This window comes from Toxotes jaculatrix, chromosome 8 (assembly GCF_017976425.1).
Source record: "Toxotes jaculatrix isolate fToxJac2 chromosome 8, fToxJac2.pri, whole genome shotgun sequence".
Classification (NCBI taxonomy): Eukaryota; Metazoa; Chordata; class Actinopteri; family Toxotidae; genus Toxotes; species Toxotes jaculatrix.
In genome coordinates, this window is record NC_054401.1 from 11,043,445 (window position 1) to 11,062,781 (window position 19,337).

Here is a 19,337-nt window from a genome sequence, read left to right on the forward strand (position 1 = left end):
CTCATCTCTCTCTGCTCTGCCTTCAGCTCATCCTGTTCGTTATGCACACACACACAAGCCCGGTTCTGCTCTTCCTTTCCTCTTCCACAAACCAGCTATCTTCCTCCTCCTCCTCTTACGCACATTTTACATTCTGTATCTCTGGCCATGTGCCTTTCTCTCATCTCTCTTTCCCTTTCTTTTTCTCTCTGTGTAATCTCTGAGTGCCTGCTGGTCTCTGATCCCACCAACACAGAGGGGGAAATTAGAGGGGTCACAGGAACAACACTCAGCTGCTACACACACCAACACAGCTTTTATCAATATGACAAATATAGTCTAAACACCCTCACAGACAAAGAGGAGTGGTGCAGATTTTTTTTTTTTTTTTTTTGTGCTGTGTGCCCACACAGACACTAAAAGAACAAGAACCACTCAGAATCCACACTTTGTCTCTATTTCACCAATCCTGCTCAGCTTTTACAACAGACAAAATGTCTTTCCATTCACGTTTTATTTGTGTCAGATGGCTGGCTTTCCTTCAGGCTGTTTCTTTCCCCTAAAAAAACAAATGTCACGCTGTTTACATGCATTTGAATGAGTTAACCGAAACAAATAATGGAAGAAGACAGTAATTTAATTTGATCTTTATTCCTGATTTTCTCAGCGCCCTTTTCGGTTTGGTTCATAGCCCATGGCAACTGGGATGGGGATGGAGATGGGGTGGGGTGGGACGGTACATATGTCTGCACAGGTAGGTATGCACTATGAGTCTCCGTCTCAGGTGTTGGCTGCCTATCTGTGTCTGCGCACCACGATGCCCACAACAGGAACTAACACGCCGCACAATTTCATACAAAATGTTTTGTACATTTGAAAATACCAGAAATCAATCCGAGCGACATGCCAACAACAAAGCAAATATCAAATATAAGCTCAAAAATTATTTATCTCTGTATTGTTCTAGCAACATAAAAGTCCTGACAATCGCACGTTATCACATGGTAATGGTTAGCTGGTACACAGGTACATGAGTGGGAAAAAAAACTAGCTTTTGGCTATATTAATCAGTTGTACCGGGAGCACACACAGGATATAGTGGGACAGGAAATTCCTTTAGGCTGCCCTGCTAACTTCGGGAAACGTTACAGCCATGATATAAAAAATACTCACCCTCAGTAATGTGAGATTTAAAAAAAAAAACACCAGCTGCCTGAAACAAGCGTTAACGGCTCTCTCCCCTGCTTTGAAACGACAGATCCGTCAGAACACAGTCCGTAGCCGGAGCAGCATCGGGGCGCCCAGCCTCAGCTCTCTCGCTCCGCCCGGCCGTTCATCGGTTTGTCTTTGCTCGCTCTTTCTCTCGGCACTTTACTAGCGTCAACATGTGCGCGGATCCACGTGCCCACGTTTTGCGCGCATTCTATTGGCTGTCGGCCCGGCGGCGGCGCACGCCATTGGGTGACCCGTCCAGCCAGTGATTGCTTTACTGGGCGCTGATTGGACGGCGGCACGGGCATTCACGGTCCTGCCCACTCATGTGTAGCCCTTGTGTATGGTGTCGGGCAGGGCTGCGCTACTACTGCGAGCGGGTGTAAACACATGCACGCACTACGGCGCCGGCACGAGTAATGCACGATATGTTCTATGCATCTAATGTACACAGTTTTGATGACCCCGCCCCCCTCACACTCACACCAAAAAATGACAAAAAAAAGGCGCACGATGTGAACGCGCCTGAAAAATAGGAGACCTTATGCAACCCAGCTGCGATCACACTGATTGGGTTTAATTGAAAAGATGCATGCAGAACTAACGAGATGGCTTTACCTCCTCACAGGTGAGGATAATGGACCTCTTAATATGAGGAGAAGAGGGAGAAATGATTCAGGGTATTTGTCTTGATTGTTGGGATGTAAAATCATTTTAAAAAAATGATCAGTTTAAACTTCCATGGCTCCCTGCTCATTTTATATGAAGGCTCTTAAAAGTAAAGTCAGTCATCAATAGGCCTATGCTGTGAATTCAATGATTCTATAGGAGCAAATGCATAAGAGATGTGACATTTCTGATAACACAGCCAGGAACAAGAGCAGAAATATCAGATTTTTAATGGTTGAGGTTATGCAACATTGCCAGGAATAGGCCAACCTTTTACTCCAACATAACTAGTGGACCTTATCTTAGATATCTTGGTTAAACTATCTTTTCTTGAATGAATGAATATTGATTTAGCATTGTGTATTTCTTGCGGTTTCACCTCAGGAGATGTGAATGTATTTTCTTCAGTCGTCTTGTGTGTTTGACAGACAGATTTCGCAGCTCAACATCCCTAAACATATACATCTAAAAAAAATGACTTCTTGTTCAGGTTTCACAACTGGTAAAACAAGGCCCAAAATAGGAGTTTCAAGGTGGAAAAAATGTTATTTTTATTTTTATTATCTATCTATTATTAATAATGTATATATTTTATTTAGTGTCACTGCTCTATTGTTAAATCAACATCAGTAATTTATCAAATGAGACAGAAATATGACCATAATGAGGCAAAGTCAGTTTCCAGGTCCATGATTTATGGCAATGTATAGCAGCAAGCCTCCCCCTCTGCTTTAGGTTACTACAGAATGAACCCAGTGACCCCCACTTGAAACATGCAGTGCAGTATAGCAGCAGCATATATGGACCACACAGACACACAGACACACAGACACAGACACACACACACACACACACACACACACACACCATCATCATCAGTCCCACAGCCATGAGATCTATTGATAATTTCTCTCCTCATAAGATGTCAATTGCAGGTCTGTCATTATGCTGGGTTTTGCTGATCTTTTTAGACGTGGCGTGCCAGGTTAAAGCATAAGGAGTGGAGGGGAGGGTGCCTTTAAGCGCCTTGCATGTTGCAGTCATGGATGAAGGGGCTGCCCTTCCCCCACTATACATACAACATACACATGAACCCACTGACCCCCTCTCCTCAACACATACACAACAATCTGTGTCCTTGTTTGATTGACAATACCTGTCTTTTAGCATTGTAACTATGTAGAAACACTAAGTAACCTCAACACCAGGTGAGCAAACCACCCCTTCTTGTTGTCCAAACACTATAATGGTTAACCTTTGGTAATAGTAAACCACGGGAAAGGTTCCTGTTTGTGTATACGTAACAGAGACCAGGTCAACAGAAAAAAAGCTTTCCAGCCCCTGCAGCATTCCTCTGCAGCACATGAACCCAATGAACCTCCTCTGAGTTCATGAGTGTTGAAGACCACCCCCATCATTTCCATCTCCCTTTCCCCTGAGTCCCATCCCCCACCTGGTTTGTGTGTTTTTTTCTGTCTCCATCCCCTTCTCATTACTGTCCCTTGTATTGACATGCTTGAGAATTCAATAGGAGTGACCATGTTAAGCCTAACCTAAGCCCATGGATGGTGCTTTTGTCGATGAAGTGGGTCAAAGTGCAAAGCATCTAACTGGTTCCTAATATGGAAAACACAGCCTTCCTTAGTTGTTACTCAGATTACTCAAGGCACACATGGAATATGCGTATCTGGGATAAAATCAGGATTGTTGCCTCTGACGTTACAATACAGTGTAAATGACTTGTAGATCTACTGCTGGGGCTTGTGTCCTCAAATGCCATATCGGCTGGTGCTACAGAGGGTTTTGTGGTTTATGTCAGGACAAGACTGAAAGAGCTCAATGACAGTATGTTCAGTCATACTGAATAACATGTTGTTAATATCCCTGTGGCGACTTTACCTTTAGGTCTTTGTGAAAGCATGCAGGCATTCAGGTAGTGAAAGCATGCAAGAGTTTCTGTAAGGCCAACTGCATGAGCAGGTGTGGTGAGAGCCAGACACCACAACAGAAATCTGATCTGCCTGAGGGAAGACAGAGGCCTAAAGACAGACTAAACTGTAAACTGTCTCCCCACTCTCATTGCAGAGGCCGAGCAACATATCACGTTTCACCTGGAAACCAGGACAGCTAGGAGACAGTTACACACTGCTGCTGTGTCCTGTCTGCGCTGCATCTGTCTGCCAGCCTGCCTGCCTGCCTTCACCATCCTCTACATTAGGGGAATTTAAGTTATGAACTCAGAATAATTATCCAGCACTATCTTTTTCTCAGTCATTCAGATAGATTCTGCATTGGTATTGGTAGAACAGCACTTTCATAACAGTCATATTTCACATCAGATCTTACGGACGTAAATGTGCTGTACTTCAATAGCTGGAGGACGATAGTTATGGTAACATATAATCTGACAATAAATCACTACAAGCAACTTATATAGATAGAAATGATCGTGTATTCAAAACCAGTCAAACTCCATCCTTTTGCCAGGGTTGCAACGTCTCCCACTGCCCACATTTGCGGAGTTGAGACGTGTTCACCGGGATAAGCAGAGGGATCTTCACATGTTGGAGAGATGCTCCGCTGCTAGTTTTGTGAATGAACTCAAGGGGCACGCCCCCCGCGAAGGCGTAGCCAATGGCGTATGGAAATATTCTGACCACGCCCCTCAATGGAACGCTGAGCGGCCAATGGGGGGCCGGCGAGGGTTACCGCTGTTGCATAATTTGGCTGAAGCGCTTCACGTTTGAGAGAGCCGGTACACAGTGTGAAAAGATGGAGCGGAGAGTCAGACAGCGGAGGCGGAGAACAAATGAAACGGTGGCGTTATAGTGCCAGAGATGTGAGTTCATGTCAGAAATATTCATCTCCACTGAAACAAAGTACTCTCAATAACACACAAAGACCAGTTATTAGTAGATAGTGGTTTAAGATTAACTTTCTTTAGTCACGTGATGACTAAAACTATTATGGTCACAGTAAGGTTTCTATATAGTCTCCCTCTCTCTATATGCACACACATATATAGATTAAATTACAGTTGGAAAATAATCTGTGGGCATTTTCTTTAGGTTTACAAAAGAGGAATAAGAACGAATTCTAAAATTACAAAATCAATTGTAATCGATCTTATTTGGTCAAAGCAAGCGATAACGAACCAGAATAGGAAAGTTAAATAATTAATTACTGGATACGTTTCAGGAAAAATAGTTTTACAGTGGTTAAATGATCTATCTTTCTACCGAGTGATTTAAAGCTAAGGTAACGGCTCTTCTAGACTTGCCGTGCTCTGTGCAGTGGGTGATGTAACCTTTGCGGTTTTATTTTAATGTTTTAAGTTTATCCTTGGCTCCACAATGTGATGTAATCTAGATCAAAAGACTCTTGGCTGTGGCTTGCCAATGGATCTGTGGATGTTAAAGGGAACTCCACCCTGAAAACACAATTTAGATGATTATTCCATTATGTAAAAAAACAAAAAAGTGAAATGTTCAGTTTATACAGCTAATCTGAGCACCAAGGCTTGAATGAGCAGTTTTTACAGTGACGATGAAAATACTGACCTCACATGGACTCACTTTTTTTTTTAAAGATGTTACATTCAAATGACTTGTTTTTTTAACGGAGCCGTGATTCACCATTTATTTCCCAAATATGACCACCGTTATTCGCCGTCTATGGGGCAATAATCTACCTTTAGTATGTTAAATGTAAATGAATTAACAGCACAATGTAAATTCTGTTTTACGGTGGATTTTCCTTTTGGGGAATCAGAGCAAAACATATCACGTGGAGAAGGCTCCCCCTTGTGTTCAAAACGCAACAAGTCAATAAAGTTTGTGAGCAGTATCTTCAGTGTGTAACCTTTTTTCATTGAAACATACTGTAAATTCGACAATGAATGGATTTACATGCACACTAGTATCCTGGTGTATCCTGGTTTTGATCATATTTGGGAGGTTGTACATGAGAAACCTGATTATTTATATCCCTGTATGAATTATTCTAATATTATCCAGGTTTCTAATCATCTTTGTGTTGTTGTGTCTTGATTTCCCACCATCTGTGAGATGGTGAGTAACCTGTAACCCGTTGGAGTCCTTCAGGTAGTATATCAAGGTTTCTTAAAACAAGGACAAGATGTTTACATGCACCAGACACCAGGGATTCTCCAAAAACCCAATGATAACCAGAACATCAGAGAGCATGTAAACACATTCAGCGTGACAATGAGCCAGACTGCACATTACCAGGAGCAGGAAAATGAAGCAGCTGCGGCTGAATTCCATTTTCCATCTTTAATTTTATTACACACACACCTGTGTTTTTTCTACTGTCCTGCTACATTTCAAAGCATCCTCTGTGAAACAAAGACTATGGACCCCCTATATTAAAAAACAAACAAACATCGAAATAAAAAAAATCACATATTGTATATGTATAATACATAACAATTATTGTGTATTTAATTTTGACCAATTTAATACACTCATAATTTCACACGTTACATTTAGAGCTGTAACAACGACTCAATTAGTAGATTAGATGATCAGCACTCTATATAAATATAAACTATAAATGTGCTACACTATCAAATATAAAACACATAGTGTTAGTATTATCTTGCACAAGTAGTGCAGATCATACAATACACGTTAAGTATAACATTATTTCAGTAAACAGTATGAGGGACAAATTAAATAATCTGTCAAAGGAAAATCACTCCTCAGTTGAACTGCTCACAAATCAGAGACATGCAACATGTGACAAGGTCTTCAAAGTGAATATTGCCTCGTATTTAGCAGGTTACACTCTACCAGCCAGTGTAATACATCTCTGTCCTTTCTTGTTTTTCTTCTCATGCCCAGTATTTACTGAACCAGAAATGAGGATAAATGAGATTATATGCAGTCAAACTGAAGCAGCCTCCTCTCCACCAGCAGGACTTCTGCAACAATTTGTCCCTTTTAGAAAGTTTAGCAAGTCAGTCACCTCTGATGCTCACACACACACATTTTCTTTTTTTCCCTCTTTCTCTTTTATCCTCTTTTCTTTACCCCATCCCTGTTTTTTTTCTTTGCACTCTGTTGTTTCCATGCACTAACCTCCTTTTAGTAACTAGCACTGGATTCATTCTCACTCACTGGTCTGTTTGTAGTCTTGTCTTTCCCTGATTTAGTCTCTCTCTTTTCCTTTCATACCTTGTTTCTCTCCATCTGTCTCTTGCTCTGGTGCCCTGTATGCCAGCATGGATTCAGCATGTAACATCCACACTCTGGCTGTTAAACAGAGCTGTGGCAGGTGGGATCGCTGGACCCAGCCAGTCTCCCCCTCTTTCCCCCCTCCTCTCTGTCTCTCTCTCCCTCTCTCTCACACTTGCTCCTCATCTCTCTGTCCGCTTTTATTCATTTCTGTGTATGGGCAAGGAGGGCTAACATGGACTCTTTGGGTCTTTTTATCCATCTAACGCTTCTGTGTTTCCAGTGGACAGCTGCCCCTGCTGCCGGTAAAGTCTTCATTAACATAATAATCAGCATCATGTGAGATTTTTTTTCTTTGATATTGCTGTGCTAGTTTGTTTGGGTGTTTCAGTGTGAGCTGTAGTAGTGGAGCAGTAGTAAAATCAAGAAATAACAATCGGATTTGAGGACCACAGTACTACTGTAGTTAGGAATTAACTTGTTTTGAATCGTACTGGAGTGTTATCAGAAGCAGCAGTGGCTGTAGATTAGAAGTGATGAAAAGATGACATTTTACAGAGTTAAGTGAAATATAAAATGTTTAACTTGATACTTTTAAAATGGCCAATGTTTGTTGAAAATCTAATTTGGAACCACTGTGAACCTGAAGAAGAAAAACTAGCTGAAAGGAGAGTTTCAGGAGTTTTTCTCTTTCGTTCTTTTTCAGAGGAAGTTACATGGACCTACTCTGGTAAGTTCAAGTTCAAGTTCTTATTTGTAGAACACATCCCCATATATATGCAAAAGGAATATAAAGTGTTGTAAAGAGTGATTTAAAAAAGGAGCAAAGACAAAAGATTATCTGCACATGCTCTGTCATAAGTGGAGATATTTGAGAATTGGAGTGATATAATTAATTTTTTTTTAGTCTGGTCACAACACCTTCTAAAGCAGTTTAATGTCTAATACAGGATGATTTGCATCGAGGCACCAACAAGGTTTTCTGAAAATAAGCGCAACCACCTGAGTGAATGAAACGACTCACACACAGTCTTTTCACCCCGACTTCTCTGCACATGTTAAACCTGTTTCTCTAAAACCTTGTAACTACCATAAAAAGCTTGTATAACTTGGGAAGGATTTGTGCTTTTCCCCCTCATATCTCCCACCCCTTCTCCCTCTGTTTTCCTCTTCTTTTCTCTCTGTCTGTATTAGTTACAGTTCAACAAGCTGGCATGAGCACAGCAGTCACACAGAGATGATGAAGGGGTGGAGGGAGATAGAGAGGAAGAAAGCAAGAAAAAGGCTTAGAGAGGGGCTGGCCAGAGGGAGGCAGGTGCACAAGGATGAAGCAGGCGAGGGAGGGTGTTGGACAGAGAGAGGGAGATGGGACGGGATGAAGCAAAAGCATACAAAATTGTGCCCGGTATTGTTGCAGCGCACAAAAACCTATGTGTTTATTGTTCTGTGGACGCACACTGGCTGTCTTTGCCGTGGACAATGACACTGACTATGACAATGTGGGAATGAATGGGGTACACAGCCTACCATTCTCTGCATGTATTCAGGAGACCAACACTAATGTACAGTACATACAGAATGCACAGCAAACTGTAGATGCTGTGCCTGGAGCAAACTGGTATCTATACATGGTCTATTTAGGCATTATTATAATACATACGCAGGCAAGTGTACTGAGCAGAACACGTGATGTAATCTCAGAGTAGTAGCTTGCATGTTAAGTGATATGTTTCCTGAATTTAGTGATGTACTTCATTTGTTTAAGTGTTTGCAAGTCATCCTCAGCCCATCCAGTGCTTGAGCGAGTGAGGGTGTGTGTGTGTGAGGCATACTGTGTCACACAGCATTGCATGATGTTGCCGTCACTGAGGTGTTAGCTGAAGTGGAAAGTCAGTTTTGTTGTGCACAACATTTTGTCACACGAAAGAGCAGAATGACATGGTTTAAGAGATGCTTCTTTCCACGAGAGACAGAGAGTTATATAAGTTAATCGAGGGGACAGTCAGTCTCACGTTCCATCATTGTCCTCATCATCATGCTCTGAGTGAGTGCATCTGCATATGTGTGTGTGTGTCTTTGTTCCTGGCTGTATTCAGGACATGGGTATGCATGCTAGGAGAGGTAGAACAGGCGCACCGGGTCAGAATTTTCGGCCTCCGGTTACCATGGAAACCTCCATGGCGACCAATAGCGGGGCCGCGGGACTCACTTTTGAAGTCGAGTCTTGGTGCAGGGCTTTGCTGTGGAGAGTAGTGAGGGGTAATGGGGGGCGGAGGGGCAGAGAACAGATTAGAAGTGCAAGGTGGGGGTTGCAGGCACTGAGAGAGGAGATGTGGTATGTGTTCACTAATGTAGAGCCCCCTCCCCACATTGTTTACGTGTGTGCTGGGGACAGGCGATGAAGGGGGAAGACTGGGTCTACTGTACTTACTGTATCCATGTAGATGGAGTTGCTGGTATTAATGGGTTAAGAAGACCGTGTTACAACCAAACCACATTCCAGGGTTTAAAAACAGGGCTACATTCTGTCTTTACCTTTTCTGTCAACTTTTCTTTTTTTTTTTTACACAAACATTCGTCATTGTTGTTATCAACAAGTTTAACCTGCAACCACAAACATATGATTGGATGCTTGTTTTTGCACACTACTGACACATTTTTTTTTGTGTGTTTGTGTAAAATGTGCCAGTGGTGTGCCTGTTTTCTAAAGCATTCCTCTCTTTGAAATTGAAATTCAGATTCTTTGACTCACATGTCACTCTCCTTTTTCACTGACTCTTTTTTTCTAACTTTCTTTTATTATGCAATTGGGGAGACCAGTTTCTTTTTTTTTTTTTTACTCTGTGTACCCAGGCCTCAATCGTTTTATCATCTCCCACTATTTCTCTGTCCAACTTTTAATTAATTTCTTAATTTTTAATGTTTCAGTTTTTGGATGAGATTGAATTAAGGGCTAATTTGCAATGTCTGTCTGAACACATTTAATTAATCTATGGGAAAATACATTGGGTACTAGCTTTCTAAAAGTACCACTGCTAATAAAATATTGACATTACTATTATTCTAATACTAACTTAGGTTTGAATTATTTTAAGGAATAAGTTGTCATTTCACTTTTTTTCCCCTGTGAACTATGTGAAACTGCAACTGGATGTTATTCCTCAACGTTATGACCACAATTATATGTTGTTATGTTTCTGCCTGCCGTGATAAGAAAAATAATAATAAAATTAAACACATCAGCATTTAGTCGCAGCTTAAAATCTGTGGTACTGTAATTCCATGTGTTCGGAATATAGTTGTGATTATTAAAGAATAATTGTAGAACAAGTTTATTCATAGAGAAAACTATTTTTATCATCTTATTTTAATGTCAGGGTTTTTCAGAGTCAGTGCAAGATAAAATAACTTGTTTTTAGTGTGTGACCTCAGCTGATTTTGTATGAGCTATAATGACTAAACAGCATTTTACTTTACTGTTATTCTCAACACCTTTTTAGATCAATATCTTATGAGGTTTATTGATTGTAGGGCTTGACTGTGTTGTCAGATGACAATAGTTATTAAGTGCCTAAATCAGCTGCTTTTGTCGGCATGTTATTGATGAAGATGAAGTTGATGAAGTTTCTTTGAGTCATGGGAGGCACGCGTCACCTGGATTTAAGTCTGATTTTGATTTTAGGGATTTAGTTGATCCAGAGAAGCGACAGAATCCAGTTGGGTAAAAGATATGCACACTGATCTAGTATATCTATACTCCTCTATGTGTGTTCTTTTGGAGAGCAGTGCAAATATAGAAATCAATTCAGAATCACATTTAAAAAATAGCACCCTCTGACCATCTACCTTCTGAAGCTCAATTAGTAGTAAAGATGTAGCTGATATTAATTACTGGCTACTTTTTTTAATGAGTTTTCAAGTTGCCGTTTCAGGAATAGTGATTCGGTTTTAATCCTTTAAAACAGGAGAAGCTCAAGCATAAATAAAATGGCACTAACTTGTACATAAGAAAGGCTGTGAATTTGTATTATGACCTTTGTTAAATCCTACAACCTGTTACTGTGGATAAATGTACATTCAGCCTGTTTTGTTTGGGGGGTTTTTGTGTTACATTTTTTTCATGTTGGTAAAAGTTCACCACTGTGAGGCTGTGAACCTCACCCCATAACTGTCCTGCATAATTAGAGACTGATCAGTGGAGGCTTTTCACAGGATATCTCAGAGTAAGTGGGCTGTGTGATTGGGTGACAGAATTTTTTTCCCCATCTTTTCTCCTGTCAAAGGTTTTGTGGGTCAGTCTGAGTGGTCCCAGTATTTCCCTGACTGCGCTGGTACATCTCAATCCCCTGTTGATGTGGTTGCTACACAGACCAAATATGACCCCAGTTTGGTCCCTCTGACCCCGTTGGGCTACAGTCAGCACGGCAACAAGCCCTTCACGCTGTATAATAATGGACACACAGGTAACTATAGCAGCTGATTTCCAGCTCCTGACATGACCTTCTCCCAGCTAACTGAGCAGCTTTACGGCTGATTTATTTATACTGCACCATCGTCAAACATAACCTGGCAGTAAACTTTTTACCACCCATTAGTTAAAAAAAAAACAAAAAACATTCATATCCACTTAAAAAAAATCCTTGTGTTTTTCTTAGAGGTTAACTGTTTCATTCTTCTCTCCTTCAGCTGTGATCGAGCTACCAGAGTGGATGGGACTCGGGGGGCTGCCCTGGCTCTTTACAGCCGTACAACTGCACCTCCACTGGGGCAGTGGCGGGCCGAGTCATGGGGGCAGTGAACACACCATCAACGGACTGAGTGCAGATGCAGAGGTGCGTATAAACACAGCTGACTATAAACAGTAAATTCCAAATGCAAGTCACAGCCAATCTGAGTCATGACCAGGAGTAAAGTGATGTGACAACAGTGGGTTTCTAAGAACGTCAGGATTTTATACAAAAGAATGAACTGAACATGTGCCTCTGTGATTATGAAAATTACATTATTTAAATGGAAGAAAAAAGAGATTTATCACAACGTCCGAGGCAAAATAAAAACTCAGTTTAAAAAGCTTCGATTCTAAAAGAAGATTTAATGTGTCAAAAATCCAAAAAATGGCATGCATCCACAGAAATCTTATGTCATGTGATATTTGTGCAGCATAAAAAATAAGGATGAACCAGTCAGTCGACAAAAATTAATTTGCAACTATGACAATCAGTTGATCGTTTCTGTCATTTTTCATTCTCTAGTTCCTCTCTAATTCTCTAGTGAGGTTTTGAGTAGCACACTGAAGGCATTATTGTGGGTCCTGTGGTACTTTTAGATATTGTTTTTTTTTTTATTTTTTATCAGTTTTCAACTAAGAAAGTGTTCATCAGATTATTAGTCAGTTACAGCTCTAGTAACCCCTGTTATTTTGTGTGATTCAGTGGGAACAGTTAGTCTCTCTATAGACAGGATAATTCCAAAGTATTGAGAGAAGAACTAACACATATTTGGCTTTTGGCTTTATATCTTGGAGTAACAGTGTGACATAAGGAATTCCTCTCTCTAACACACAAATCTGTTATAGCTGAGTCAGCTTGGATCCATGTTCTGGTTTTACAGTGGCCTTTAGAGCAGGCTTAGAGGGGGCTACTGAGACAGAAGAGCAATGGATGAGAATGTTTTCGTATAGAGTGTTTCCAAAGAGAGGACTAAATAAAACGTGTAAGCAGTTCAACAACCTTTTTAGGAAAGGGACAAGATAGAGAAAGAGTGTAGGAAGGAGGGAAGGTTATCTGTCTCAGCAGTTCAGCTCCTGACCATCTGTCACCAGTCAGGTATGCCAACACGCCAGACGTGAGGGAATTTAAGCAGATTAAAGATTAACATCATGCAGAAACGAAGAAACAATAAGGAACAACACAAACAGTGAACACTAAAATTTTTCTTTAACCCTCATCTATCAGGAGCATAACCCAGGACGAGTCTCTCTTTCTCTGTTTTTCGTTTCCCTCTCATCAGAGTGACTAAACTAACTGTGGTCCTTCTCTTTTCAGCTTCACGTAGTTCACTACAACTCTGAGCTCTACCCCAACATGTCCGCGGCAATGACACAGAGAGACGGCCTGGCTGTTTTAGGAATTCTCATTGTGGTAATTAAACTATATGACACACAAAAAAAAAATTAAGAAGAAGAAGTCATTCTTCAACATTTTAGCTGCAGTATTTTAAGAAATGTAATAAATATTCAAGGCTGAGTTTTGGTTTTCCAGACAGGTGAGGAGACAAACCCAGCATTTAACAACATCCTCAGCTACCTGAGCCGCATCAGACACGGAGGTAAAACCAGGGAAAATGTACAAAACCTTATGTTTTTGTTTTACTTACAGTGTCTTCACAGTTCATTCACCATCAAGGGATTTATGAATGTTTGTTTTCTTCAAAATCAAAAAATGTTTTAAGATGGTTAAGGTATGGCTTAGGTGGTTTTTTGTCACTATTTTGTAATATGCTATTTCTATTTCCATTTTTTGGTTTCTCCACACTCCCCATTCACAGTCTATTGAACAGACATGGTGAAGACAAGAACTATATGACTATAAAACTATTTTTTTCTGAAGCAAAAAAAGAAAAGAAAGAAGAAGAAACATGTTGCTTTGAGCATTTAAGATAGTGACATAAAAACAACACAGTTATCGTTTTTTTTCTCCTGAGTGTTGCTGCAACTAACTCTTTCTTTAAATGTTTTGATAATATCTGCTTCCAAAAGCAGTATTTATAAGACACATACTCTTCTTTGTCCTACTTTATCCACTGCCAGACCAGAGAGTGCCCATCCCAGCCTTTGACATCCAGTCCCTGCTCCCTAAAGACCTGGGACGCTACTATCGCTACAATGGCTCACTAACAACGCCGCCCTGCTATCAGAGTGTGCTCTGGACACTGTTTCACGAGAGGGTTCAGATCTCAAAGGCACAGGTGAGGCTGGGACACTGAGACACAGCTCACCTGAACTGTACAGGAGTAGATCCTATCACAGATAACATTTTGATTCACAGTGGATCTTTTTTACTCCACTGTGATCCAGCAGGGATAGAAATGTTGTCTAATGCCATAATAAAAGATTATTAGAGAAAAGAATGAGCCTAGATATGATTCATTATCACAGACTGATGACAGACATTAAAGTTTGTCTAGTCTAGAAGTTTGATACAGGCATTAAATTATTTGTTCACTTCAACCCAAAATTGCTAATTATTGGCCTCATAAATTATAATCTGGAGTTCTTGTGCTGTATCATCAAATCACCAAACAGCATATAACTTCCCAAGCACTTTCTTAATTGAATAATCCTGTCGTTATAGGATTGCAAAAAATAAGTATAAATTAGATTCGAAAGATTATTTAAAAAAACAGTGCATTTGAGTTTTTTTTAGAAAGCATAAATCTACAGGATGAAGTTAGTATTTAAAATTATTTGCATTCTTATTTATAAATTAAAAAGACATTATCCTTAAACACTACCCCAATACCCCAGAATGTGGTAAGGAGCATCCACCTCCTGCATTTCCATTAGTGCAGAGTCGACATGCAGAATAGTAATTTTGTACCAACTAATATTTAAATTGTATCCAATCTGTGCCAGAAAAATTGAAGCTGGAATGCAGATCATTCATTAATAAATTTACTGAACAAACACTCGTTAACATGACTCAACATTTGCTCAGTGAATCAATTTACTCAGTGACTTTCACTTTATTTGCGCTACTGAAAAACTTCAACCGGGCTCTTCAATTTGATGCTAGTCAGCTACTTGTGTTTTCATAGATACAGCAGTCAGTTAATTTACCTTCTCTTTGAAGCCTCAGAACTGTAACTCTTCTCCCCATCTCTCTACTCCAGCTGCTGAAGATGGAGACGATACTTTACTCCAGTAAAGCTGAAGATCCCGAGAGGATGCTGCTGCAGGACAACTACCGTATAACACAGCCGCTCAACCACAGGGTCATCTTCGCTTCCTTCTCTGCAGGTTAGACAGACAGAGCACACACAACTTATTTATACTGCTTATAAATTACCAGTACTTAGTATGTTTTTTTTGTTTTTTTCCCCAATATTACCTGATTAGCACAATTTATAATATATAGATAGTATATTCTTAGATTTTATTATTTCTGATTGCTTAAATGTAGAGGTACAAAAGGTCACAGTCGATCCTCTTTGAACTCTAGTGTTTTACCCTAACAGGACCTCTACACTGCTGCCAGCCCGTAGCTCATAATGCAAACCACAACAACAAGACAGAGGGTGGCCATGTAGACCAAAGCCAGCAATTAGCACAATCCATGCAGAGAGTGAAAAGCGGAATGTGGAGAAAAATGTGGGAATATTAAGGATTACCGTTCTATTGTGACTTTGTCTGAGAAAGTCTTAGGAAGGCAGGAGTAGAGAGAGGGTGACAGAAATAGAGGGGGACGGGTGGAATAGGAAGGGGGTGCAGTGTTTGTTTGCGAGCTGATTAGAGAAAAGGATTTTCGAAAACCAAACACTGACTCCATTGTTATCACGCGAGTCTAACTGAGAAAAGGGGAGAGGAAAAAGAGACAGAGAAGTGAACGAGGGAGACAGAGTGGTAGACAAAGACAAAGGAGAAAGAATTTTTGTGTGAAGTGCTCATTGTAGCGAGTGACTGAACTGGAAGGCCTGTGATATCAGCACTGCTGTCAAAGGCAGCGAGACTGACTAGACACAACATTTTCAAACAGCTGAACAGCAGATTCTGCTGAGATAAACCCACAAATCATTGTGTTATGTTAACCATGTAAGAGAAAGATAACATCTACTGAGAATTTTGTAATGATTTATTCTGTCTTTTATCTATTTGTAGAGTCAGGGAAGGAGCTCTCTTCTGGTAAGGCTACATGAGATTTTCATACGTTTTTGTTAAAAGCAAAGTGACTGACTGAAAATCATGTCTCATCTTTAAATCATTTAACTGCTCTGATTTATTGCTGTGTTTTGAGAAGTTTTTTTTTTTTACTGTGTCATGTTTTGTTGTGCTTTCTTCTGCAGGGGAAGTCACAGCCATAGTGATAGGAGTGATGTGTGGCTGTGTAGGTCTGGCAGTAATCGTTCGCTTCATCGTGAAGACAATACGGTAAGGAATTCTGCCGCATTGCTCGGTCGTTTCAGTGGCCTGTTTGCCATTCTGTTTCTACTCTTCCAGTGGCTGCAGCATTAGCAGACACTGGCCACCAGTCCGCTGCTGTTCTGGTTTGACTGGGCACTCTGCAGACACCGTGGGAGATGTCACTGTGGAAAAATCCTGTCTCTTCTCATCCTCTATCTCCTGTCTCTTGGCAGATTTTTTACACTCCTTCATCATGAAACAGTCGTGGTAAACAGGTGGCATACTTCAGCTCAATACTGACAAAGGCGCTTAACTAGCACTGACTGTGCTGTTTGTGACTTCTTTTTGTGCTTGATGGATATCCTTAAGTGCAGATCTTGGATCAGTGCTGTGATAAACAAATAATATGCAGAGGAAAATAATAACAATAAGTGACAAGAAATTGCAGGGCACACTGATATTGTATGTTTGAGGTAATTTAGAATCAGTTTCATGAGTCAGAATACAAAACGACAACAGTTTTTTTTTTTTAAAAAACTCAAAATAATGTTATTGTATCTGCCTCAAAACAGTGTTTGTTAGGCTCTCGTGGAAATGTCAGCGAATGCACATTCCTCACCTTAGGTTTCAACATAAAAGTTAAAGGCGACCCTGAGATCAGCACTAAGGATAATCTGAGCTTCTGACCTCCGCTGCAATATCATTCCCCAATGTTCATGTTCTGTTATTACTTTCTCTAATAATTACCACTGATTACTGAAAGTATGTGGTGGGTTCCCCCTGTGTCCAACCAGTAAGTGATTTAACCTTTCCACTGCTTTGATCAAGGGTTCCCAAAGTATGTACTCATTTCAATTCACGGTCTGAGTCTTGACTCTAAAGGACAAAAGTATGAGTTTTATTACTGGATATAACAGTTTAAACTGCTGATGGGGAGCATTAAACCTCTGACCACAACAGACCTTTCTGTCATCTTCTTGCACTGTTCAATCATCAAAAGTGATAACAGTGAAATTATGACCTCCTTTGCTTTCTCCCGGGGTCTCTAGAAACCTTGTCACAGAGCCTTCGGGGGGCCCCTGTATATCACTTTGGGAACCACTGGCTTTCATAATGTCAATTAAAATGTCAATTAGTGCAATTACTTTAAAATGTCACCTCTGATCCCTCTATCTAATGAGAGATTAGGAGGGACAGGGAATGAGGTTTTGAAATATTTGCACACCGTCACTTTGAAATGTTAAATCCAAGATTTTCTTCCTGTTTTCGTCATGTGATTCTGTCTTTTGATCTTGTGACAGCTCTACCTCTAGCTGGGATGTCCTGCCCAGTAACCGGCCTGCTCCCATGCCAAGGTCACTGTTCAAAATTTTGACCTTTGACCTAAAAACTTTAACTTTGACTTCTCACAGTTAGATTGAACATGTCTGAACATATCTCTTTGCTTTAACCACCCATTCACAGTGTCTTATCCTCTTAGGTTAGACCCTAACACTTCTGTTAGAGTATTAGTGTCTAACAAAATTCCACAGGAAAATCGCCTTTGATATGTTTACGTTATTGACTTATGCAGAAACCTTAAGGTGTTGCCCGAGCTTTAAAAAATCCTTAACATCAGCCAGTTCTAAAATACTAAGAGTATATGGCTTCTGTCTGTCTGTCCTCAGTCTTTAATCCTGATGCTTTAGGGGTTTTGCCAGCAGTCTATTGACACTGTACATTTACAGTGAAATCCCTACTGTCCACTGGACACGGATGTTATGTGTTCTATCACCATAGTATCAACCACTGAGGCCTGGCAAGACCTGAAAGTCTTTGCTTTGATCTAAATGCTAATTTCAGTATGCAGCTGTTAAGCAGGTATAATGTTTACCAAGTTCACCATCTTAGCTCAGCGTGTTAGCATGCTAACATTTGCTAAGTAGCATTAGATGCAGATTGGTTGGGCAGTTATGTAGTAGAGTAACCTTATGATTAAGCTACAGGAAATGTTAAGGGGTCACCATAATAATTCCCATTAATCCTGAGGTGGACATTAATATTTGCACAAAATTTGATAGGAATCCATCCAATAATTTTATGATACTGACAAATAGAGTCATTACCACAAAAAGCACAATTGTGAACCTCAAGCTGCACTACAGTAAAAGTCAGGGGATCTTAAAAGTCACTCTCTGGGAACCATGAATGTCTGTACAAGATTTCATGTGAATCCACGATATGCTTGTAAAACATGAAAAATATCAGTAAATAAAACTCAAATTAAATTGGAAATGTCGCTGCTGAAGAAAAGACACTATGTTTTTTAAATTGTGCTCCGCAATGGAGCAATCCAATGTGGCAATCCAGTGGGCTCCTGGTTAACACGTCTCCCTCTCCTAGTTTATTCTAACCACTTCTAATCCACTTGCCATATTACCAGTAATTTATTCACAGTGTCATCATGTGTTATTTTACTATTACACATGCATATCTTATTCTCTGTGTTCTAAAACCCTTTTTTGTGTTTTAAACCGTCCTATTATGGACCACTACTTGTCATTTTATGTACTGGAACCCTAAACTCAGGGAGATCTGTAGTCTTTACAAAGAGTGACCTCTGCTGGACAATATAACAAACTACACCACTGAGAAGTCCATTGTCTGGTCAGTTTTGAAGCATATGGGATCTCTCAGTAGGAATGACTTCTCTTTGATGTTTCAGGGTGAAGGAGCCAGAGAAAGAACAAGAGAAAAAACAAGACGTGGCTCTGAACTCGACGTCTGAAGCAGAAAAGAAAGAAGAGCCCTCGCCGTCTCTTCAGATTGAACCCTAGCTGACAGTCCATTTCAGAGTCCACTTCAGACCTTGTTCAGACGCTCGAACACTCTCCCCTTCCCTGTTGTCAGCCATGTTATCACTGATCCATCTCTCTTCACGGGACAGAAAGCAAACATGTTCTCACTCGTCAGTTATAAAAAGCAGCAGGAATAAACAGCGAGGGAAGGATGTAAACAGGACACAGGACAAATCACCTGCTGACCTGATCACTTCACTGTTTCCAGTATTTTTTTCTCATCCAAATTCAGATAAGGTGGCAGTCTTGGTATAAGACATTGCTTCAGTTTGCACGTGAAGCACTTGGTGTAAATATGTCAGTTTGCTGGCTGAGTTATATGTT

General features: G+C 40.4%; 1 protein-coding gene across 1 annotated transcript; it reads left to right on the top strand.

Moving 5' to 3' along the window:
• The first annotated feature begins 7,287 nt into the window (after positions 1 to 7,287).
• Positions 7,288 to 18,992, top strand: ca14 (carbonic anhydrase XIV). Its single transcript, XM_041044961.1, has 13 exons — positions 7,288 to 7,363; positions 7,765 to 7,788; positions 11,342 to 11,521; positions 11,745 to 11,890; positions 13,103 to 13,198; positions 13,319 to 13,385; positions 13,867 to 14,024; positions 14,949 to 15,075; positions 15,934 to 15,957; positions 16,119 to 16,203; positions 16,410 to 16,451; positions 17,478 to 17,531; positions 18,881 to 18,992. The coding sequence occupies exons 1-13, from the start codon at positions 7,294 to 7,296 to the stop codon at positions 18,990 to 18,992; spliced, it is 1,185 nt and encodes a 394-aa protein (XP_040900895.1). The 5' UTR covers positions 7,288 to 7,293.
• Positions 18,993 to 19,337: the final 345 nt, after the last annotated feature.

Excerpts from the sequence above, each read along its gene's own strand:
- ca14 (XM_041044961.1), top strand. The coding sequence starts at position 7,294 with ATGGACTCTTTGGGTCTTTTTATCCATCTAACGCTTCTGTGTTTCCAG. Across the intron at positions 13,199-13,318 it reads TTTTAGGAATTCTCATTGTG|ACAGGTGAGGAGACAAACCC; the intron begins GTAATTAAACTA and ends TTGGTTTTCCAG. Across the intron at positions 14,025-14,948 it reads TTCAGATCTCAAAGGCACAG|CTGCTGAAGATGGAGACGAT; the intron begins GTGAGGCTGGGA and ends TCTCTACTCCAG.